The sequence below is a fragment of the Nerophis ophidion genome, linkage group LG23 (genome assembly GCF_033978795.1).
Source record: "Nerophis ophidion isolate RoL-2023_Sa linkage group LG23, RoL_Noph_v1.0, whole genome shotgun sequence".
Taxonomy (NCBI): Eukaryota; Metazoa; Chordata; class Actinopteri; order Syngnathiformes; family Syngnathidae; genus Nerophis; species Nerophis ophidion.
The window spans coordinates 21,862,080-21,888,024 of NC_084633.1; the positions used below are offsets into that span (position 1 = coordinate 21,862,080).

General features: G+C 42.4%; 1 protein-coding gene across 3 annotated transcripts in view; it reads right to left on the reverse strand.

Annotated features, from left to right (window-relative positions):
- The window catches only part of axin2 (axin 2 (conductin, axil)), a 47,694-nt gene that overhangs the window by 20,640 nt on the left and 1,109 nt on the right, over positions 1–25,945 (reverse strand). For all 3 annotated transcript variants that reach the window (XM_061885266.1, XM_061885265.1, XM_061885264.1), the window contains exons 2-4: positions 21,834–22,771; positions 13,835–13,957; positions 3,747–3,849 (exon numbers count right to left, since the gene is read on the reverse strand). In XM_061885266.1, coding sequence (XP_061741250.1) covers positions 3,747–3,849; positions 13,835–13,957; positions 21,834–22,642 — 1,035 coding nt within the window. In that variant the 5' untranslated portion in view covers positions 22,643–22,771. The remainder of the gene's footprint in view (positions 1–3,746; positions 3,850–13,834; positions 13,958–21,833; positions 22,772–25,945) is intronic.

Below are 25,945 nucleotides of genomic sequence, written 5' to 3' on the forward strand. Positions count from 1 at the left end.
ATTGAACAAATTGCAAAATATTCAGCAACACAGATGTCCAGAATACTGTGGACTTACGCGATGAAAACAGACAACTTTTAGGTGGGAACGGCGCTGGAACAAAATGTCCTCTACAATGCGTGACGTCACGTGTCATCATACCGCGACGTTTCAGCAGGATACTTCCGCGCGAAATTTAAAATTGCAATTTAGTAAACTAAAGCGGCCGTATTGGCATGTGTTGCAATGTTAATATTTCATCATTGATATATAAACTATCAGACTGTGTGGTGGCTAGTAGTGGCTTTCAGTAGGCCTTTAAGTCGGCTAACTTCAAAGTGTTGTCAAATATCAAAAACGCAGTAGGAGGGAGATGGTTTGATACTAGTGTGTGTGTGTTGGGGGTAGATAGATGGGAAGTAGTCACTTTACATCTCGGAATAAAAGGCACATATCGACAGGGGGTAGAAAGGAACTCCAGGGAGGAAGGATGGGGGATTAAAAAAAAAGATGTAAAGATGAGCGCAGGAGCCCAGAGAAAAGAGAGCAAAGGAGGCACATGAAGGTGCCACAAAAAAGGCTGCAAGATCAGAAAGGTTGAGATAATTTATCCCCCCCTCCTCTGTCACACACTGGGCACCTTTGAGCTAGAAAAGTGACAGAGAATATATATGTAGGTGTGTGTGTGTGTGTGTGTGTGTGCCCATATTAAATTATTTGCATTTTTTTTGCGCTGAGGCTTTCTTGATTTTTCCTTTTTTTTGTTTTCTCTCGTCCCTTTGTAGTAGAGATGAAGGGGAGGAGAGAAAAAAGTGAGAAAAAGAAGCGTTCCGATGGAGCCCGAGGCGCCGCGCGGCACCGAGGGAGCGGCAGCCATCGCCAAAAATCAGACGGGGGGGGAGAAAAACAAAAAAACAAGACTAAAAAAAGTGAAAATAAAAGCAAGGCGGGACAGCCGGAGAGAGGAGGAAGGGTTGCCGGATCCAATCCGCGGATCTATTCCTCCCGCACGTCAAAAATGGTGACGAAAGGCGAGGTTACGTGAAGTTTATTTTTGCGGCGGATACTTGTTTTAGCACTTATTCCAAACTCCGCGCCCAAGTTAGCTCCTATTAAGAGCCTTAAGCTACCGACTCCCCTTTGACCCACTGAAAGCTCACATGACATGCTCAAACTCTTCCCCTCAGATCCCGCACCTCCAGGGGGAGGTGGGGGTGCTGTGCTGCAGCAAAAGGGGGCCAAGCTCTGTTGGAAGTTGTCACTTTTCCTGCGCGCGTGCTCCATTCATCCTCAGATCAAAGCACCGCATGTGTGTGTGTGTGTGTGTGTGTGTGTGTGTGTGTGTGAGAGTGAACGTGTCGGAGAATCTTTGTGTTTTTGTTGGGCTCATTTCAGAGCCCTCGGGATAAAGCGGCAGAAGATCTTCCCCTCATCTCCACCTCGCTCTCTTCTCCGTATTTGCATCATTGGTTGGGGAAGAAGAACCCCGGCGCGTTGTGAGCACTGTGGCGATAAACAGCTTAGAGACCTCCTGCTCTCCCGCAGACTTCAAGGAACCCTAATGGGGGGTGTAGGTGACACCAAAGGTAGCGAGAGGGCTCGTGTTTGCATGTGTGTGTGTGTGTGTGTGTGTGTGAGTGGGAGGCGAGATCTTTTGACGGTTCTCCTCAGATCTTTGCTTGCCGCGCAACTATTCATAGAACCAAGGAGGGAAAAGAAGGTGGTATGGAAATGACGCTGGTTTAAAGGCCTACTGAAATGAGATGTTCTTATTTAAACGGGGATAGCAGCTCCATTCTGTGTGTCATACTTCATCATTTCAACATATTTTTGCTGAAAGGATTTAGTAGAGAACATTGACGTTAAAGTTGGCAACTTTTGGTCGCTGATAAAAAAAAAGCCTTGCCTGTACCGGAAGTAGCAGACGATGTGCGCGTGACGTCACGGGTTGTGGAGCTCCTCACATCTGAACATTGTTTACAATCATGGCCACCAGCAGCCAGAGCGATTCGGACCAAGAAAGCCACGATTTCCCCATTAATTTGAGCGAGGATGAAAGATTCGTGGATGAGGAAAGTGAGAGTGAAGGATTAGGAAAAAAATTTGGTACGTTATTAGACAAATTTACAAGGATAATTCTGGAAAATCCCTTATCTGCTTATTGTGTCACTAGTGTTTTAGTGAGATTATATGGTCGTACCTGTACCACCTGAAGGTCGGCCCCGCACCTTTCTTCAGCACCAGTCGGCGGGTGGTGGCAATGCCTATCTCTGCCCTTCGCAAGGGACCCTCTTCGAAACACGATATTTCGAAATGATCGCTGCATAATACACTGTACTTTGTGTGTGTGGTCCAATCCAACCATGTTCGCTTGACCGCTCTGTTCCATAGTAAAGCTTCACCGTCATCTTTCAGGAATGTAAACAATGAAACACCGGCTGTGTCTGTGTTGCTAAAGGCGGCCGCAATACACCGCTTCCCACCTACAGCTTTCTTCTTTGACGTCTCCATTATTCATTAAACAAATTGCAAAAGATTCAGCAACACAAATCTCCCGTCCAAAGGCAAAACCTAGTAACTCACTTCTAGCTGATTTTGCGAAAACAAAGGAAAACCAATCTATCTTGATGCTGTCTTACAAAGATCTACAAAGTCATCAAATGTAAAGATGTTTCCTTGAGCTTTCATTTTCTTGCTGATTGAGCCATGGATTGAATCTGCTCTCAGGAACGTGTGCACTTTCTCCAGATATTTGATCACAATCTCGGGTGGGCCCCATTCTGCGTTTGCACATTGGCCAAGAGCCGTGTACAGCGTCCACTTTTTATTTGGACCTCCACAGTTGTCTGCCCAAAAGAGTATGCAAGGGGAAGAATGAAGAAGAATACATTTAATGAAGGTGCTTGCAATCTTCCAAATATCTCCTCCTGCCATAATATCACATAGTCGGCCCCCATTCCTGCAAATGTCTCATTAAAGACAATAAGGCCACTGACAAAGAAGCTCCGATTGGTTCCTTGAGATACTAGGTTTTTCTGTTGTATCTACACGGTTATGTGAAGTGAATTATATTTATATAGCGCTTTTCTCTAGTGACTCAAAGCGCTTTACATAGTGAAACCCAATATCTAAGTTACATTTAAAGCAGTGTGGGTGGCACTGGGAGCAGGTGGGTAAAGTGTCTTGCCCAAGGACACAACGGCATTGACTAGGATGGCGGAAGCGGGAATCGAACCTGCAACCCTCAAGTTGCTGGCATGGCCGCTCTACCAACCGAGCTAAACAGCCCCAAAATGTGGTAGTTGCTAGGTCCTGCCATGCGAGTGACAGCTTACTTACGGAACAAATGATAATACCGCATACACTAATGTAAAGGATATCACCTAGGAACTCCAAAATTATTATCAGCTCAGTTTTGACCAAAATTTAGTTACTGGGTTTTGCCTTTGGACGGGAGAGAGTCCAGAATACTGTGGAATTATGCGATGAAAACAGACGACGGTGCTGGAACAAAATATCCTCGACAATGCGTCACGCGCACATGTCATCATACCGCGACGTTTTAGCATGATACTTCCGCGCAAAATTTTAAATTGCAATTTATTAAAGTAAAGCGGCCGTATTGGCATGTGTTGCAATGTTAATATTTCATAATTGATATATAAACTATCAGACTGTGTGGTCGCTAGTAGTGGCTTTCAGTAGGACTTTAACAACAACAAAAAAAAGGGGGCGCACAATGCGTGCACGTCGATGGATGTACTTACAGGAAAAGCAGGCAGAGACACTTGGCTGTTCATCCTCACGTTTCGCTGCATCTCCCGGTGAAGCTGCTTTTTGGAGCTCAGTTTGTAAGGAGGGATGCCATCGCTGGAAATAAACGGACAAGGGAGGGGGAGAAAAAATAGTTCAAGTTGTGCAAACGTCATGGAGGAACATTGTGTCAGTTTTATAGTGACATGGGATGGAGTCAACTAGGGATGGGTGATATGGCCTTTTTTTACTAGCCTGGAATGAATACTTGATGCATATAATGACAGCAGTATGATGATTCTATGTGTCTACATTCAAACATTCTTCTTCATACTGCATTCATATATGCTACTTTTAAACTTTCATGCAAAACTGGTTTTAAAACCCGTGGAGACCTGGCATTCCAGGCTATAGATCCCAGACTCTGGAACACCTTGCACCAGTCCCTCCATGATCTTGACTGTGTTGACACTTTTAAAGGGGAACATTATCAGCAGACCTATGTAAGCGTCAATATATACCTTGATGGTGCAGAAAAAAGACCATATGTTTTTTTTAACCGATTTCCGAACTCTAAATGGGTGAATTTTGGCAAATTAAACGCATTTCTGTTTTTCGCTCTAGAATGTGACGTCGCTGAGGTAACACACCCGCCATTTTCATTTTCAACACATTACAAACACCGGGTCTCAGCTCTGTTATTTTCCGTTTTTTCGACTATTTTTTGGAACCTTGGAGACATCATGCCTGGTGGGTGTGTTGTCGGAGGGTGTAACAACACTAACAGGGAGGGATTCAAGTTGCATCACTGGCAAGAAATCTGCCGCCAGACCCCCATTGAATGTACCAGAGTGTCTCCACATTTGACCGGCGATGCTAAGACAGACATGGCACAGAGATGTATGGATAACCTGCAGATGCATTTGCAACGATAGTCAACAAAATCACAAAGGTGAGTTTTGTTGATGTTGACTGCCAGCTAATCGATGCTAACATGCTATGCTAATCAATGCTAACATGCTATTTACCGGCGGTGCTAAAGCAGACATGGCACAGAGATGTATGGATAACCTGCAAATGCATTTGCAACTATATTACGTTTCCATCCACCCACATTTAATGCGAAACAAACACTTACCAATCGACAGATTTAAGTTGCTCCAGTGTCAAAAGATGCTAAAGTCCTGATCGTCTGGTGCGCACATTTTACCGGCGATGCTAACGCAGCTATTCGGCCATGCTATGGCTATGAATAGCGTCAATAGCTTCAGTTTCTTCTTCAATATTTTCATACTCCAACCATCTGTTTCAATACATGCATGAATCGCTTAAGTCGCTGAAATCCGAGTTTGAATCCGAGCTAATGTCGCTATATCTTGCTGTGGTATTCCCATTGTTTGTTTACATTGGCAGCACTGTGTGACGTCACAGGGAAATGGCCAGTGTCTTCGCAGAGAGCGAAAATAAGGCACTTTAAAGCTTTATTTAGGGATATTCCGGGACCGGTAAAATTTTGAAAAAAACTTCAAAAAATACAACAAGCCACTGGGAACTGATTTTTATTGTTTTTAACCCTTTTGAAATTAGTTAATGCACCTTTCAGCTATCAATTTTAATCCAGTGTTGTTTCAAATCGAATTGTTGTTTTACTTCTGCTCTGTTTGGTACAGCGCTTCGTGATTTTTTTTACTGTGAAAAGCGCTTTATAAATAAAATGTACTTACTTGATTAATTACTTACTAGTGATATGGGATGGAGTGAGCCCAAAAAGCTTTGTCGCCACTTGTACAGCAATAATAATAAAAAACGTGTTGGACTAGTTTAAAGTCTAATGTTTGTAGGTTTTATGGTACTAGCTGCGTTAGCTACATAAACAGTTGCGACATTAGAGACATGTTCGCCGCCAAGTTTTACGACAAACACACGACACAGTTGAGCGCAGCAATAAACCGATAATGACACTTTTTTGCTCACGTCTAGGGCGTACTCACACCCGGTGCTCCACTTGACACGCTGAACAAATGTCCTTTGTGCAAGATAGCATTGATTCCTTGCAGGAGGCACATGGCCTGTTTGGGTTATGACTTTCAGGTTATTTTTTGCATTCCGTTATGAAATATGTCCTGGCTCATGCAGACTGGACACTGGCTGAGAGTTGGTGGGCGGCTGAGGGTGAAGTCGGCTCTCTTGGTTGCTTTGTTGGGTCTGCTCCAGTCTCTGGCCATAGAACACGGCAGAGGCCACCACAGTGTATGTGGTTTTTTGTCTGTTTTTGTTGTTGTTTGACTTTTGTGGCTGTGTGTAGAAGTGGCTGCTTGCATCTGCTATTAGGGCTGCGAATTCTTGGGTGTCCCACGAATCGATTCGATTCAAAATCCTTTTTTTTTTTTCAATTTAACACGATGATCGATTTTAAAACGATTTTTTTCCCAATTTAAAAATATTCTGTATTCATTCAATACATAGGATCTACCCCAGTCTGCTGACATGCTAGCAGAGAATTAGATTTTTGTAAAAAGCTTTTATAATTGTAAAAGACAATGTTTTATCAACTGATTGCAATAATGTAAATTTGTTTTAACTATTAAACGAACCAAAAATATGACTTATTTTATCTTTGTGAAAACATTGGACACAGTGTGTTGTCCAGCTTATGAGATGCCATGCAAGTGTAAGCCACTGTGACACTATTGTTCTTTTTTTATAAATGTCTAATGATAATGTAAATGAGGTTTTTTAATCACTGCTATGCTGAAATTATAACTAATATTGATACTGTTGTTGATAATATTCACTACTTTTGTTTTGTTCTGTGTGGTGTTTGTGTCTCCTCTCAATTGCTCTGTTTATTGCAGTTCTGAGTGTTGCTGGCTCAGCTTTGCTTTTGGAATTGGGTTGCATTGTTATGGTAAAAAAAAATGAAAAAATGTTTTAAAAATCGATTTTTTAAAAATTAGAATCGAGTCTGAATCGCACAACATGAGAATCACGACTCATATTAGAATCGATTTTTTCCCACACCCCTATCAGCTATACTCTTTTAATGCCCTTTGATGTTTCCTTCTTACACACATGTTTATGTGTGCTAGGGCTATGAGTTTTTTTCCCCCCTTGGCCTCAGCCTGGGCCCCTGGAGACTTAGACAAAACTTTAATGGTAAATGGGTTGTACTTGTAAAGCACTTTTCTACCCCTTTTTAAGGAGCCCAAAGCGCTTTAACAGTATTTCCACATTCGCCCATTCACACACTGATGGTGGGAGCTGCCATGCAAGGCGCTCACCAGGACCCATCAGGAGCAAGGGTGAAGTGTCTTGCCCAAGGACACAACGGACGTGACTAGGATGGTAGTTGATGGGGATTGAACCAGTAGCCCCCAGATTGCTGGCACAGCCACTCTTTGCCACGCCGTCCCCTTAATGATCCACAGGGGAAATTGTTCAGACTTAGACTGAATGTACCTGCTTCTCAGCTTTTTTGTAAGGGGCACCGAAAGTTGGCAGACCCGTCAGCGATCCTGTTCCGTCTCCCTGTAATGTTTGATCCTGTTCTGTCTCCCTGTAATGTTTGATCCTGTTCTGTCTCCCTGTAATGTTTGATCCTGTTCTGTCTCCCTGTAATGTTTGATCCTGTTCTGTCTCCCTGTAATGTTTGATCCTGTTCTGTCTCCCTGTAATGTTTGATCCTGTTCTGTCTCCCTGTAATGTTTGATCCTGTTCTGTCTCCCTGAAAGGTTTTATCCTGTTCTGTCTCCCTGTAATGTTTCATCCTGTTCTGTCTCCCTGTAATGTTTCATCCTGTTCTGTCTCCCTGTAATGTTTGATGCTGTTCTGTCTCCCTGTAATGTTTGATGCTGTTCTGTCTCCCTGTAATGTTTGATCCTGTTCTGTCTCCCTGTAATGTTTGATCCTGTTCTGTCTCCCTGTAATGTTTGATCCTGTTCTGTCTCCCTGTAATGTTTGATCCTGTTCTGTCTCCCTGTAATGTTTGATCCTTTTCTGTCTCCCTGTAATGTTTCATCCTGTTCTGTCTCCCTGTAATGTTTCATCCTGTTCTGTCTCCCTGTAATGTTTGATGCTGTTCTGTCTCCCTGTAATGTTTGATGCTGTTCGGTCTCCCTGTAATGTTTCATCCTGTTCTGTCTCCCTGTAATGTGTGATCCTGTTCTGTCTCCCTGTAATATTTGATCCTGTTCTGTCTCCCTGTAATATTTGATCCTGTTCTGTCTACCTATAACGGTTGATCTTGTTCTGTCTCCCTGTAATGTTTGATCCTGTTCTGTCTCCCTGTAATGTTTGATCCTGTTCTGTCTCCCTGTAATGTTTGTCTGCTGTTAAATGGGGTTGCGCTGAAAATCTTCATTTCCCCTCGGGGATTATTCAAGTATTTCTGATTGTGATGTCAACAATTTGCAAGGAGGGATCGCATTACGGTCATTCAATGGTTCATTCAACGTGGAAGAGAATTGCGCCCAAGTTGACAACAACCAGACTGTTGGTGTGCAGGCGTGCTGCAATTAGCCTCGTGCGAGTACGCCCAGAAGAACACGACGCAACATGACTCTCATTATTTTGAAGCGCGTGTTGCTAAGCTACTTTTTAAGGCATCACAGGCGCTGATGAGGTTGAACAAAAGTCAACAAACAGGCCGACTTCAAACCGGAGCGAAACAGTTGTCTTTCCACCGCATTAAGCTGCCGTTTCCTGGTGGCCGAGCCTTAACTGAGGAGCACTTTTCTACTTTTGCTTTGAAATGCCACAGTCATGCGCATAAAGCCCCCCCCCCCCCCTGTACTGCCACCGCCTCCCCCGCCCCAATCTTCATTTGGCAAGCGCTGCCTCTGATCTCCGCACATCAAAAGGCTGGTTTGTAAGATAAGGTAATGTTTGAAGTCTGCGCAGCTGCATTCCCCAGCGTCCAAGCAAATCCATAAATAAGATATAAGCAAAAAAAAAAAAAAAATTCCCCCTCCACCGCTCTCGTTCTATTCCCACCCAACTGCGTCCTCTACTACTGCTGCCGCCCCTTTTTATTTCTTTATCCCAGCACGGGATTCTAACACTGCAATCCTGTTTTAACGTTATGAGGCGATGGCGGCTCGGTGCTAAGTACAAACCCCGTTTCCATATGAGTTGGGAAATTGTGTTAGATGTAAATATAAACAGAATACAATGATTTGCAAATCCTTTTCAAGCCATATTCAGTTGAATATGCTACAAAGACAACATATTTGATGTTCAAACTCAAACTTTTTTTTTTGTTGCAAATATTAATTAACTTAGAATTTCATGGCTGCAACATGTGCCAAAGTAGTTGGGAAAGGGCATGTTCACCACTGTGTTACATCACCTTTTCTTTTAACAACACTCAATAAACGTTTGGGAACTGAGGAAACTAATTGTTGAAGCTTTGAAAGTGGAATTTTTTCCCATTCTTGTTTTATGTAGAGCTTCAGTCCTTCAACAGTCCGGGGTCTCCGCTGTCCTATTTTACGCTTCATAATGCGCCACACATTTTCCATGGGAGACAGGTCTGGACTGCAGGCGGGCCAGGAAAGTACCCGCACTCTTTTACTACGAAGCCACGCTGTTGTAACACGTGGCTTGGCATTGTCTTGCTGAAATAAGCAGGGGCATCCATGATAACGTTGCTTGGATGACAACATGTGTTGCTCCAAAACCTGTATGTACCTTTCAGCATTAATGGTGCCTTCACAGATGTGTAAGTTACCCATGCCTTGTTCACTAATACACCCCCATACCATCACACATGTGTAAGTTACCCATGTCTTGGGCACTAATGCACCCCCATACCATCACACATGTGTAAGTTACCCATGTCTTGTTCACTAATACACCCCCATACCATCACACATGTGTAAGTTACCCATGTCTTGTTCACTAATACACCCCCATACCATCACACATGTGTAAGTTACCCATGCCTTGGGCACTAATACACCCCCATACCATCACACATGTGTAAGTTACCCATGTCTTGTTCACTAATACACCCCCATACCATCACACATGTGTAAGTTACCCATGCCTTGGGCACTAATACACCCCCATACCATCACACATGTGTAAGTTACCCATGTCTTGGGCACTAATGCACCCCCATACCATCACACATGTGTAAGTTACCCATGTCTTGTTCACTAATACACCCCCATACCATCACACATGTGTAAGTTACCCATGCCTTGGGCACTAATACACCCCCATACCATCACACATGTGTAAGTTACCCATGTCTTGTTCACTAATACACCCCCATACCATCACACATGTGTAAGTTACCCATGCCTTGGGCACTAATGCACCCCCATACCATCACACATGTGTAAGTTACCCATGTCTTGGGCACTAATACACCCCCATACCATCACACATGTGTAAGTTACCCATGTCTTGGGCACTAATACACCCCCATACCATCACACATGTGTAAGTTACCCATGTCTTGTTCACTAATACACCCCCATACCATCACACATGTGTAAGTTACCCATGCCTTGGGCACTAATACACCCCCATACCATCACACATGCTGGCTTTTACACTTTGCGTCTTTAACAATCCGAATGGTTATTTTCCTCTTTGTTCCGGAGGACACCACGTCTTCTGTTTCCAAAAACAATTTGAAATGTGGACTCGTCAGACCCCAGAACAATTTTCCACTTTGCATCAGACCATGTTAGATGAGCTCGGCTGGGCGTTTCATGCTGTTGTTGATAAATGGCTTTGACTTTGCATAGTAGAGTTTTAACTTGCACTTACAGATGTAGCGACCAACTGTAGTTACTGACAGTGGTTTTATGAAATGTTCCTGAGCCCATGTGGTGATATCCTTTACACACTGATGTCGGTTTTTGATGCAGTACCGCCTGAGGGATCAAAGGACCGTAATATCATGGCTTACGTGCAGTGATTTCTCCAGATTCTCTGAACCTTTTGATGACTTTACGGACCGTAGATGGTAAAATCCCTACATTCCTTGCAATAGCTCGTTGAGAAATGTTGTTCTAAAACTGTTTGACTATTTGCTCACAAAGTGGTGACCCTCACCCCATCCTTGTTTGTGAATTACTTAGCATTTCATGGAAGCCGCTTTTATAGCCAATCATGGCACCCACCTGTTCCCAATTAGCCTGCACACCTGTGGGATGTTCCATATAAGTGTTTGATGAGCATTCCTCATCTTTATCAGTATTTATTGCCACCTTTCCCAAATTCTTTGCCACGTGTTGCTGGCATCAAATTCTAAAGTTAATGATTATTTGCAACAAAAAAATAAAGTTTATGAGTTTGAACATGAAATATGTTGTCTTTGTAGCATATTCAACTGAATATGGCTTGAAAAGGATTTGCAAATCATTGTATTCTGTTTATATTTACATCTAACACCATTTCCCAACTCATATGGAAACGGGGTTTGTACAAACTGGATACAGTCAATATTCTTGAGACAACTCGTAAAAGCCAATGTGAGTGTTTGCATCCGAACGTTCGTAGTTACTCAAAAACTGATCAGAGCACTCCTGGATGTGAGCAATGACCACGGCGTGACCTCCTGTCACCTAAACGACACGTCATTACGCCCAGTAATCTGTTCCAGGAACTAGGCTGCCGGCACGTTCTTTTAACAATGATCATTGAACACTGCAGCACTTGGACGCCACCCAAACGGGTGTCATTGCTCCGTGACTGTGTGGCATTTTCAAAGGTTCCTGACATCATGAAAAAACAATGCGGCCTCACACTCAAACATCTTAAACGGGAATGTACGCATCGAGACTGTCATTTAGTGTAATTAGCTGGCGTGACACTTCCATTGGAGTGGCTGCATGGTAGACTTACACTACTCCCCTGTTACACACACGTTCAAAAGTAGCAAGTAGGCAGTATCCGATGTCACTAAAAAGGCCTCGACTTAAAGGGGAACATTATCAGCAGACCTATGTAAGCGTCAATATATACCTTGATGGTGCAGAAAAAAGACCATATTTTTTTTTTAACCGACTTAAACAAGCTGAAAAACTTATTGGGGTGTTACCATTTAGTGGTCAATTGTGCGGAATACCGTATTTCCTTGAATTGCCGCCGGGGCGCTAATTAATTTAAAACCTCTTCCCACTCCTGCGCTTACCAAAGGCATGCAGTAAAAGTAAGCATGCGCTAATTATTTTAAAACCTCTTCTCACTCCGGCACTTACCAAAGGTATGCAGTAAAAATTTGAGTGTGATGTAAGCTTGGACCTTAAATGCTACTGAATAGCTCTTAATCTTCTTCCCTTTATGCGATTTCAAATGACCGGTATTGAAATCAGCCTCCTCCATTTTGAAAATGACGACAGGGGAAGTGTCACTCGTGACGTGGCGAGTTTGAGCCGGTAGTAATTCAAGGCAGGCACATACTACACTGCTGCAATTCAAAGAAATACAGTATGTACTGTACTGTGTAATCTACTAATAAAAGTCTCAATCAATCAATCAAAATTATGTAATTTTTAACATTGTTGCGTATTTTCAATCCTATTTCATTTATTTTGTGGATGTTAGATGCACCGTAAAAGGACTACGGATCAAAATTAGCACAGCGCTAAATCTGGTGCAGCCTTTTTTTTAATGCAACTGCACACTGTCCTTCATATAAACAAATACAATACTAATTTCATTTACGTTTATGTGAAAACAATCAAAATTAAATCTGCAAGCAGCGTTGGTCGGGTCCGCCTTTGGCTGCTGCCCCCGAGACCCACGGCCGGATAAGCGTTAGAAGACGCCTTGGAGCCACTATTTTGATAATCTAATGCATTGTGAAAGTAATGCAGTTGTTGTATTGAAGTGAAAATATCAAACTTCCTGTTGATTTTTGCTAAAGTATGTTAATTATTAAAATGTAGGTCTAAGTGAGACCTACATAGTGGTTTTGTTTCATGTCTCTCTGACATTCCTACCGGAAGTTACCACCAGTTTTGTCTGTGTTTTCTTCCTAGGAGCAGTTTGTCCGTGTTGTATTCCTAGGGGGGCGGTAGAGCGCAATTTTGAGTTTTGAGGTTAGGTTTGTCAAGTTTGGTGAGTTTAGAAGCATTTTAAGGGGGTCAAATAACAACTCAAAGAGGCAAAAATGACATTTTTTAGGAGACTTTGCACAGGGGTTCTTTGAAGGTGCGTAAAATCAAAACCTGAGAACTTATCGAAACTCTGTTCAATACTTTTAATCAGAAGGGTTCAATCTCTCTCCTGTGCGAGTTTGAAGCCAAAACAACAAACGCAGTCAGAGGAGATAATGTTTGAAGAAAGGTGGCCGGTTTTTACAAAACTTTTTTTTGAAGGGGGATTGCAAACTTCCTGTTGATTTTTGTTGGGGGTTGTCAATCTATGAAATGTAGGTCTAAGCGAGACCTACATAGATGTTTTTGTTTCATGTCTCTCCGACATTCTTACCGGAAGTTACAAGCAATTGTGTCTGTGTTTTCTTCCTAGGAGCAGTTTTTTCAGTGTTTTATTCAAAAATAGCGCTAGAGCGCAATTTTGAGTTTTGGGGTTTGGTTTTTTCATTAGATCGCAATAATCGCCAGTCCTTATGTGGGCGCCATGTTTGGTGACTTTTGAAGCATTTTAAAAGGGGTCAAATTACAGCGCAAAGAGGCAAAAATTGCATTTTTTGCAAAAATTGCATTTTGAAGGGGTTTTTGCCAACTTCCTGTAGATTTTTGCTGAAAGAAGTGAGAGTATGAAAATTGGGTCTAAGTCAGACCTACATAGGAGTTTTTGTTTCATGTCGCTGTGACATTCCTAACAGAAGTTACATGCAGTTTTGTCTGTAATTTTTTCCTAGGGGGCGCTAGAGCGCAATTTTCATTTTGGGGGATTGGTTGCTTAATATGTTGGGAAGGTTTGCTATACCGACGTGTGTGTCAAATTTGGTAAGTTTTGAAGCATGTTAAGGGGGTCAAATTACAGCGCGTAGGTGCGGAATAATAATAAAACACAGCAGTTTCAATCGACACATAAGCAAAGATTGTTACATTCTATGGATTGCCACTATCCAACAAAAGGAGCTCTTCAAAGACAATGTTTTTTTTTGCAAACTTACACACTGCTGTCGGTGACGGACAGGGAATCGTCCGTCAAGGCGTCGCTGGACACCTCGCTGTCGTTGGTGCTGCTGACGGGGGCGAATGAGCCCATGTGACACACATCTCCTCCCTTGTGAGACCTGAAAGTTGCAACAAAAAACAAAAATCAGGCCAGCGCCCATGTTGTAGTGACCATCTAACACAGACCTGGGCAAGTTAAGGCCCGGGGGACACATGCAGCCCATTTAGATTTTCATTCTGGCCCGCTGGACATTCCCAAATAGTTTTTTTAGATGTTTAAGATGGAAACTGTAGCTGCAGTTATGATGTGTACTCATGTTTTCTAACCACCGCAAGTCTTGGACTATACTAAGTATTTCAATTGTCAGAATCCTACTTTATGGATGACATACTAGTTACTATGGTCATTTAATTAGTTACTATGGTCATCTAATTAGTTACAATGTTCATCTAATTAGTTACTATGGTCATCTAATTAGTTATTATGGTCATCTAATTAGTTACTATGGTCATCTAATTAGTTACTATGGTCATCTAATTAGTTACCATTGGTCATCTAATTAGACGAGGCACCAAGCAGTGTGGGCGGGAAGCGTTTCCACAGACCCGGAAGGTAGGGGTGTAACGGTACGTGTATTTGTATTGAAACGTTTCGGTGCGGGCGTACCGAACGAGTTTGTAAGCAGAAGTCTTCACAAGCTGCTCTGCTTTCTGCCTCTGTCTCAGCAGCAAGCATTGTCCCGCCCACACAACCATCTGATTGGTTACATACAAAGCCAATCAGCAGTGCGTATTCAGAGCGATGTAGTCAATGCTTCAGCGTCGAGCAGATATTCGTTTAGCAGGCGAGCGGCGGACAGGTTGCTCTCCCCAAATTTAAAAATACACTTCCCAGTCACAACTATTACAAACATCACTATGAGCCTTCTAGAAACTTAAACTGCAGCTCAGCTAGCTCACAGTATAGGCTTGAGGTTAAGGCTAATTACCTTTTAGCGTAACGTTAGCTCATTTGTTTGTGTGTGTGTGTGTTGGGGGCAGCAAAGCCCTGTCTGTTATTTCATTGAACTCCATGGTGTTCAGGGATGAGTAGTCTCTCCTATTGCTACAGTACTATTTTTTCAGCAATAGTTACATTAATCATTAGTAATGTAGCAGTCTAGTTTTGAAGGGCAGGGTCCCTGCTATCACATGTTGATAAAAATATAACATTTGCATAATAAAAGTCAACTACAGGCTTCCCAAATGCTGTAATAAATTAAGCATGATGAGTTGACTTGAAACTGTTTAGTGTTGCACTTTTTATATGTAGAAGAAAGTTTTTTTCATTTTATTTAATCAAAGTAACAACTTGAGGCAGTTTAACGTGGATTAACCTGGGCAGAATTATTATAGTGTTCCCAATGTTAAAAGGATAAAGCCATTGTTTACAAATTTGGTGAATAAATAACCCAAAAAATTGATATCTTATTGTTTTCTTACTGGACCGAAAATTAACCGAACCATGACCTCTAAACCGAAGTACATACCGGACCGAAAATGTTCTGTACCGTTACACGCCTAGCGGAAGGAGATTTTCACAACAAAAAGTTCTAAAGCTTAGTGACATATAGAATAGAATAGAATAGAATAGAACAGGGGTCAGGAAACTTTTTGGCTCTCTATTAGATGCAATGGTTTTCTGTATTGGGACCAACAGATGAGTTAAGTCCTTCTTTAGCTGCCGTCTTGTTTTATCATATATTGTTGCTTTTGCACCTATCAATGTTTACTTTTGTATGCGCATTAAATCAACAAAAAATCCTGACTTTGGAGCAATGTTCACAGACTCTAGTATTTGGCTCTCTATTACATGCAATGGTTTTCCGTATTGGGACCAACAGATGAGTTAAGTCCTTCTTTAGCTGCCGTCTTGTTTTATCATATATTGCTGCTTTTGCACCTATCAATGTTTACTTTTGTATGCGCATTAAATCAAAAACAAATCCTGACTTTGGAGCAATGTTCACAGACTCTAGTATTTGGCTCTCTATTAGATGCAATGGTTTTCCATATTGGGACCAACAGATGAGTTAAGTCCTTTAACTGCCAGCTTGTTTTATCACATATTGCTGCTTTTGCACCTATCAATGTTTACTTTTGTATGCGCATTAAATCAACAAAAAATCCTGACTTTGGAGCAATGTTCACAGACTCTAGTATTTGGCTCTCTATTAGATGCAATGGTTTTCTGTATTGGGACCAACAGATGAGTTAAGTCCTTCTTTAGCTGCCGTCTTGTTTTATCATGTATTGCTGCTTTTGCACCTATCAATGTTTACTTTTGTATGCACATTAAATCAACAAAAAATCCTGACTTTGGAGCAATGTTCACAGACTCTAGTATTTGGCTCTCTATTACATGCAATGGTTTTCTGTATTGGGACCAACAGATGAGTTAAGTCCTTCTTTAGCTGCCGTCTTGTTTTATCATATATTGCTGCTTTTGCACCTATCAATGTTTACTTTTGTATGCGCATTAAATCAAAAACAAATCCTGACTTTGGAGCAATGTTCACAGACTCTAGTATTTGGCTCTCTATTAGATGCAATGGTTTTCCATATTGGGACCAACAGATGAGTTAAGTCCTTTAACTGCCAGCTTGTTTTATCACATATTGCTGCTTTTGCACCTATCAATGTTTACTTTTGTATGCGCATTAAATCAACAAAAAATCCTGACTTTGGAGCAATGTTCACAGACTCTAGTATTTGGCTCTCTATTACATGCAATGGTTTTCTGTATTGGGACCAATAGATGAGTTAAGTCCTTCTTTAGCTGCTGTCTTGTTTTATCACATATTGCTGCTTTTGCACCTATCGATGTTTACTTTTGCATGCACATTAAATCAACAAAAAATCCTAACTTAGGAGCAATGTTCACAGACTCTAGTATTTGGCTCTCTATTAGATGCAATGGTTTTCCGTATTGGGACCAACAGATGAGTTAAGTCCTTTAGCTGCCGTCTTGTTTTATCATATATTGCTGCTTTTGCACCTATCAATGTTTACTTTTGCATGCGCATTAAATCAACAAAAAATCCTGACTTTGGAGCAATGTTCACAGACTCTGGTATTTGGCTCTCTATTAGATGCAATGGTTTTCCGTATCGGGACCCACAGATGAGTTCTTTGCAACACGGTAACCTCTAAACACCCGACATTTAACACGCGAGTGCACTGGGAGACCACCTTCCCCCCTTTTCTTATGCCCCGTTTCTTCCATCTTAAAAAGCCAGCAGCTTTCCACTTCCCTCACTCACTCTTTCCTGAACATTGATGTCCCGCTGTGCATGCATCCTTGCCACGATACAGGGGGAGGAGACCAGGGGGAGTGGCCATAATGGATGCATGAGTGTGTGTTGGGCAGCGAGGGGGTGGGCTAGCATGACTAACACTGTATAGGGACCCCCCCCCCCCCCAGCTCCAGGCTTGACCTTCAGAGGGGGGGGGCTTGCAAAGAGTCAGGTATTTAACGCAGCTGGCCTTGCATTCTTCCCCTGCCGTTTATCCTTTCTACTCCCTCGCTTTATTCCAAGAGGTGCCCCCTCGCTTTTGCACCAAAGGCATCCGTGACTTCTCCAAAAGGAAGGCGGGAAAAAAAACAAACACAAAGTGGAGAAAGGCAGGCGTGAGGGAACCAGGGGAGAGTTGACACAAACAAGAGGGAGGAAGAGAGGGCTGAGGGGGTGTGGAAGTGGAGGTGTGTGCCGGTTCTTTCTAAAGAGTCAGATGAGAAGATGCAAACACGGAGAGGGAGAACGCAGAAATGAGTTCCACATGTTTTGAATCAGTTTGACGACGAGAAGGAAAGAGACAGGGGGGGGGGGCTCACATCAAACCAGGACTATTCTAGAAGTAGGGGTAGGCGCTCATAAGAAGGTTAGGTCCTGTTTAACCCTTGCTTGTTGGTTTTTTTTGTAGGGTTTAAAAAAAGATAGTCACTGTATATTTCGGACTATAAGTCGCAGTTTTTTTCATGCGACTTATACTCAGGAGCGACTTATGTGTGAAATTATTAACATATTACCGTAAAATATCACATAATATTATTTAGCTCATTCACGTAATAGACTAAACGTATAAGATTTCATGGGATTTATCGATTAAGAGTGACAGATTGTCTAGTAAACGTATAGCAAGTTCTACAAACCCCGTTTCCATATGAGTTGGGAAATGGTGTTAGATGTAAATATAAACAGAATACAATGATTTGCAAATCCTTTTCAAGCCATATTCAGTTGAATATGCTACAAAGACAACATATTTCATGTTCAAACTCATAAACGTTTGTTTTTTTTGCAAATAATCATTAACTTTAGAATTTGATGCCAGCAACACGCAACAAACAAGTTGGGAAAGGTGGCAATAAATACTGATTAAGTTGAGAAATGCTCATCAAACACTTATTTGGAACATATGTGCAGGCTAATTGGGAACAGGTGGGTGCCATGATTGGCTATAAAAGCAGCTTCCATGAAATGCTAAGTAGTTCACAAACAAGGATGGGGTGAGGGTCACCACTTTGAGAGGAAATTGTCGAACAGTTTTAGAACAACATTTCTCAACGAGCTATTGCAAGGAATTTAGGGATTTTACCATCTACGGTACGTAAAATCATCAAAAAGTTCAGAGAATCTGGAGAAATCACTGCACGTAAGCAATGATATTACGGACTGCATCAAAAACCGCCATCAGTGTGTAAAGGATATCACCACATGGGCTCAGGAACACTTCAGAAAACCACCGTCAGTAACTACAGTTGGTCGCTACATCTGTAAGTGCAAGTTAAAACTCTACTATGCAAAGCCAACCCCATTTATCAACACAATCCTGAAACGCCGCCGGCTTGGCTGGGCCCGAGCTCATCTAAGATGGACTGATGCAAAGTGGAAAAGTGTTCTGTGGTCTGACGAGTCCACATTTCAAATTATATTTGGAAACTGTGGACCTGGTGTCCTCCAGAACAAAGATGAAAATAACCATTCGGATTGTTATAGGTGCAAAGTGTAAAAGCCAGCATGTGTGATGGTATGGGGGTGTATTAGTGCCCAAGGCATGGGTAACTTACACATCTGTGAAGGCACCATTAATGCTGAAAGGTACATACAGGTTTTGGAACAACATATGTTGTCATCTAAGCAACGCTATCATGGACGCCCCCGCTTATTTCAGCAAGACAATGCCAAGCCATGTGTTACAACAGCGTGGTTTCTTAGTAAAAGAGTGCAGGTACTTTCCTGGTCCGCCTGCAGTCCAGACCTGTCTCCCATGGAAAATGTGTGGTGCATTATGAAACGTAAAATAGGACAGCGGAGACCCCGGACTGTTGAAGGACTGAAGCTCTACATAAAACAAGAATGGGAAAGAATTCCACTTTCAAAGCTTCAACAATTAGTTTCCTCAGTTCCCAAACGTTTATTGAGTGTTGTTAAAAGAAAAGGTGATGTAACACAGTGGTGAACATGCCCTTTCCCAACTACTTTGGCACGTGTTGCAGCCATGAAATTTTAAGTTAATTATTATTTGCCAAAAAAAATAAAGTTGAGTTTGAACATCAAATATGTTGTCTTTGTAGTGCATTCAATTGAAAATGGGTCGAAAAGGGTTTGCAAATTATTGTATTCCGTTTATATTTACATCTAACACAATTTCCCCACTCATATGGAAACGGGGTTTGTAAATAACGACAAATAAAGATAGAATACTATTAACCACGCAACATGTAAGTGTAAAAAACAACATTATGATTTGTGCATTTTCAGAATGTGCTTGTTCTGTATTTAAAGAACGACAATAATCTGAAACTGTCTTTATTTTTAAGTTATCGTGCCGTGATTAAACAGTCCCGCCCACTTGGGAGTAGATTTTTCTCCATGTGCCCCCCCCCCCCTCCCCCCGATCTAAAATGTGCTTGAAAGCCCTGGTCTAGAGGGTGACTGTACCTCGTCTCTCGTACAAAAATTGAGCAGGGATAGGCTCCAGCTCCCCTACGAGACGGACAAAGACGTAGAAAACGGCCAGACGACAGCCGCCAGGAATTTCCCATTGAGATTAAGAATCTCTTTTACAAGGTTGAGTCCCGCACTCATAAACCGGCGTGGGCGGCACTGGAGGCAAAGGCGGGTGAAGTGTCTCGCCTGAGGACATGACGGCGGTGACTCGGGACGGCGCGAGACCTCGTCTCTCGTACAAAAATTGAGCAGGGATAGGCTCCAGCTCCCCTACGAGACGGACAAAGACGTAGAAAACGGCCAGACGACAGCCGCCAGGAATTTCCCATTGAGATTAAGAATCTCTTTTACAAGGTTGAGTCCCGCACTCATAAACCGGCGTGGGCGGCACTGGAGGCAAAGGCGGGTGAAGTGTCTCGCCTGAGGACATGACGGCGGTGACTCGGGACGGCGCGAGCTAGTATTCGCACCAGGAGCCCTTCAGGTTTCTGGATGACCGCTCTGCCATCTGAGCCACGCCGCCCTTTATAAACTTTATCCGTTTACGGAGTTATAAACCGAGCGCTTCATAGGCCATCAAACGTGTGCCGCCGGTGATGGTTTTACGAGGCTACAACCGAGCAAAGGTGCGTGATATCGTCATCAATCCGTTGGTGCCGCAGAAAGTGCCTCAAGGTCGGCGCGGCGTCATCAGGAAGCAGAGCGAGTCCTGCCAACACTGTGAACTTTTCCACTGGAAGATGATCCCCCCGCCTGTTCCACGGGACTATTTCAAAGTGCCGGAAATCCGGGTGGCCGGTGCCAGCAAACATGGCTGCCAGAGATGGTGACAGGGTGACATATGGGGGGAGGGTGGCACACACGGTAGAAGCCAATAGTTGCTTATGAAGCACACAAAATACCGTATTTCCTTGAATTGCCACCGGGGGCGCTAATTAATTCAAAACCTCTTCTCACTCCTGTGCTTACCAAAGGCATGCGGTAAAAATAAGCATGCGCTCATTATTTTAAAACCTCTTCTCGCTCCGGCACTTACCAAAGGCATGCAGTAAAAATGTGAGTGTGATGTAAGGAGACCATCATGAAAAGCACATTTAATTAAAATAAGTTACTACGGTCTTACTTTTATTTACAAATGAAATCCATGCCAGCTCCTTCTGATAAAAAAAAATCAATAACTTGTTTATAGAAGTCTTTATATCTTTCTTCAGTTTTAAAAGTCTCTCTGTATCGATGGAGATCTTCCTTTATTACCTCATGCTTCAATTGAAAGTCCAGTTTAGAAAACTGCTATCAGACCGCTGCTATCAGTTAGCTCAGCTCCTCAAGTGCTGGTGACAGAATTATCCTCGTACAACTCCCCCTCCCATTCTGCTCCGTGGGTGATCTCTATTATTATATAAATAATAGACTGGGTATTTAGGACTGGAACATGCTTTATTTCAGCCCGGTTGTTTACATAGCCAGCATAGGAGTGTTACGTCCGTCATATCCGTCCCAGCACATATCACGTCACTCATTGTCACTTCTTCTGCAGCCGAGTAGTCGCAAGAAGGATCACTAGCGCCCTCTACCACCAGGAGGCTGGAGTCATTTAATGACTCATATTTGACACACGCCGCTACGGTAATGTGACGGTTTCAAGCCGTGGTCTCGTGGGTTCCCAGGACCACCAAGGAAGGACATAGCTTGAGCAGTTTGACTTTACTTATTTTTCAATAAAACATCTGCTCGCTCGCCGTCTCCTCGTCGCCATCTGTCGGACCATTGGCTCCACTGGTATATTAATAAAACATAGCTGCTTACTTAATCATCTTCCCTTTATGCGATTTGAAATTACCGGTATTTAAATCAGCCTCCTCCATTTTGAAAATGATGACAGGGGAGGTGTAATACTAAGCATGCGCTAATTATTTTGTGAAGCGAGTTTGACCCGGCAGTAATTCAAGGCAGACGCATACTTAATACCCGGCGGCAATTCAAGGAAATTTGTCAGTCTTACCTGAAGCCCCTTTCCAGGACCTCTGCCCCCCTCGTGGTCACGTGCACCCTCTGCGCCTTCACCAGCAGCGCGGTCTGGGCTTTGGTTTTGAAGTCAAAACTCCACTCCTCCTCTTCGTTGAGCGTGGGCAGATATCCGCACATGACCTGCAGGTCGCCCAGGTTGCTGGGGTTGACGTGACCGGAGTTCTCCCCGCCGCTCCTGGCAAACTTGAAGAACACGTCCGACGTCAGGAACATCTGGTAGGCGTTCTCCTCCATGACGCTCTGGATCTCCGTCTGCGCCTGGTCGAACATGGCAGAGTCGATGTGCTGCTTTTTGATGTTGTCCCGGATGAAGGTTTTGGTCGCCGGCTTGAGCTGTTTGGCCACCACGCTGTTGTTCTCGATGTAGCGCTTGTAGATGGCTTTGGCCACCCTCTGCGTTTTGCCATCCTTGAGGTCCATCTGCCTGAAGCCATTGCAGGCGAACCAGAAGTCTAAAGTGTCGGCGCACTTCTCCCCTTCCAGGAATGTCCTGAAAAGAACGGCGCCGTCCTGGTCGCCCAGGAGAGAATGCAGGGATTTGGTCCACCGCGAGAGCGGCGAGTCCGGGGAGGCGCTGCCCTCCGGCTCCCCGAGACCGTCCTCGTTCCTCCTGGCCGAGGAGCCGGGAGGGCTGATGAGCTCCACAGACTTGGGGGGCGTCGGTTTCATCGTGGCGCGTTTGGAGGGGTAGCGGGGCGCCTCGCCCTCCTCCCCGGGCACCGGGGGTCGGGGAGCATCCTCTCGGAAACTACTGGCGATGTGGTCCATGAGCAGCCAGCTCATGGCTCTTGAAAGCAGCGGGGAGGAGGAGAGAGACCCGAGTGTTGTTCCGCCTTCCGAGCTTCTCCTGTAATCTCCTCACTCTCTTATGACAGCGGGGAGCTTCTTCTTCTCCGGCAGCCCGACTTCTCTCTGGAACACAAAGTATTGATCTAATCAAAACCTGATCCGGCGCAGCCTCAAAGGGAGTCTTTTTAGAGCCACATGCTGACTTTTACAGCAAGAGAGGAAATGTGCAGCTGCATTGCATCGTCAAGCACAAACAAACATGAACTGCACAATACATGTCAAACTAAAAAGTGTGTAACTGCTTGCTGGATCGGACTAACTTCTAATAAAGCTCGTTTGGAGCCTGCAGGGACTCAAATGCGGGACTAGGATGGAGGAATGATGGGAGAAGTTTTCTGGCTGCTACCTCACCCATAGAATGTCATTGTACTATTTCAATACATGTATGTGGAACATGCAGGTGCAACAATGTGATGCGTCACGCAATTCCAAGTTGTTTGATTACAGCACGCCCGAAAAGGAGCAGGAAGAAGCAGAGCTTATTTTATCTTAGCCCTTTTCATACCATTGCAATTGTATCCCTATTTATGGTTCTCTGTAACGGAAAACCATAAATAAATACAAATAAATAACATACCATAGTAAACAGACATACATTAAATACATAAATAACCCTTGTCTAAAAAAAATAAAGGTAAAAAAAGGGTTCAAGATGTTCATCATAATTATTGTACTATTTACGAGCATACAAACGTTTTAAATTACATTTTCCTCTAAGGCAGGGGTATCAGACACGCGGCCCGCGAGACGTTATTTTGTGGCCCCCACCTTAATATAAAAGATTAATGTTAGTGCGGCTCGCAAGTTTTATATGAATGGCGCATGACAGCGTTGTGTTATTTGGGTCCAAAATGGCTCTTTCAACGTTCTGGGTTGCCTACCCCTGCATTAGTGGATAAGCGGCAAATGAGTGAAAGCGACAGAGACGTTGCCATGGAGATGAGGGCTTTCTTACGTGCCTGGCTGCAGCCTCACCCAGACTCTGCGTCCGGTGGCCCCCCGGTAAATTGAGTTTGAGACCCCTGCTCTTAGGTTATATTTCTATGATTTTGTTGAGAAGAATTGTATTTTTATTGAACAAAAAATAGTAAACAAAACCCAGTAGGGTGGATTTCCGATTGAAATGTGTTACATTGTCAAAATAGATAGATAGTACTTAGTCATGCTGTTGGTTGAGTTGAGTTTATTTGGAACATGCATGCATGCAACATGATACATCACACGTGCATGCATACAACATGATGCATCACAGCATAGGAAGCGACTTAAATGTAAATTAGCCTTTTTTTTATGTTGGGATCGTGTTAAAAAGTCTTCAAAATAAACACAAAAACAGTTTTCGGGCTACCACCTCACACAGAATGAAATTTTACTACTTTTGGGAAGCAAAACATTCTGAATAAACAAAAATTGTCAACAACACCCAGATGGGTGGTTTTCCTGTTATAATGTGTCCATCCATTCATTTTCTACCACTTATTCCCGTTTTTGGGGTCGCTGGTGCCTATCTCAACTACAATCGGGCGGAAGGCGGCGTAGACCCTGGACAAGTCGCTACCTCATCGCAGTACTATAATGTGTTACAATGTCAAAATAGTCATGTTGTTATTGGTTAAAAATCCTATTGTATAGAAAGCGACTTAATGTAAAATAGCTTTTTGTATTGAAATCGTGTTAAAAAGTCTTAAAATAAACGCGAAAAAAGCTTTCTGGCTACCACCTCACACATAGAATGTAATTTCACGACTTTAGGGAAGCAAAGTATTCTCATTAAACAAAAAATGTCAACAACACCCAGTGGGTGGTTTTCCTATTATAATGTGTTACAATGTCAAAATAGTCTGTTGTTAGTGGTTATAAATCGTATCGTAAATAGCTTTTATTGTGATGGAATCGTGTCAAAAAGTCTTAAAATAAACACGAAAGAAGTTTTCTGGCTACTACCTCACACATAGAATGTAATTTTACAACTTTTGGGAAGGAAAGTATGTTCATTAAACAAAAATTGTCAACAACACCCAGTGGGTGGTTTACCTGTTTTAATTAGATTAGATTAGATAGTATTTTATTTATTCCGTCAGGAGAGTTCCTTCTAATGTGTTGCAATGTCAAAATAGTCACATTGTTAGTGGTTATAAATCTATATAAGGCGACTTAAATGCAAAATAGCTTTTTTTTTTTTTTTTTTTTTTAAATCGTTTTAAAAAGTCTTAAAAGCAAAAAAAGTTTTCTGGCTACCGCCTCACACATAGAATGTAATTTTACTACTTTTGGGAGACAAAGTATTCTCACTAAACACAAATTGTCAACAACACCCAGTGTGTGGTTTTCCTAATATAATGTGTTACAATGCCAAAATAGTCCTGTTGTTAGTGGTTATACATCCTATGCTATAGCATGTGACTTAAATTTAAAATAGCTTTTTTTTTTGTTGGAATCGTGTTAAAAAGTCTTAAACGCGAAAAAGGTTTTCTGGCTACAACCTCACACATAGAATGAAATTTTACTACTTTTGGGTGGCAAGGTATTCTCACTAAACACAAATTGTCAACAACACCCACCGGGTGGTTTTCCTAATATAATGTGTTAAAATGTCAAAATAGACATGTTAGTGGTTATAAAACATTTTCTATATAAGGCGACTTGAATGTAGTATAGCTTTTTTTGTGTTGGAATCATGTTTAAAAGTCTTAAACGCGAAAAAAGTTTTCTATCTACAGATAGAATGTAATTTATCTACTTTTGGGGGGCAAAGTATTTTCACTAAACACAAATTGTTAGCAACACCCAGCAGATGGTTTTCCTAATATAATGTGTTAGAATGTCAAAATAGTCTTGTTGTTATTGATTATAAATCAAATTCTAAAGAAAGCAACTTAAATGTTAAAATAGCTTTTCTGAGTTAGAATCGTGTTAAAGAGTCTTAAACGCGAAAAAAGTTTTCTATCTACAGATAGAATGTCATTTTACTACTTTTGGGAGGCAAAGTATTCTCACTTAACACAAATTGTCAACAACACCCAACGAGTGGTTTTTCTAATATAATGTGTTACAATGTCAAAATAGTCATGTTGTTAGTGGTTATACATCCTATGCGGTAGCATGTGACTTGAATTCAAAATAGCTTTTTTTTTGTAGGAATCGTGTTAAAAAGTCTTAAAAGCGAAAAAAGTTTTCTATCTACAGATAAAATTTAATTTTACTACTTTTGGGAGGCAAAGTATTCTCACTTAACAC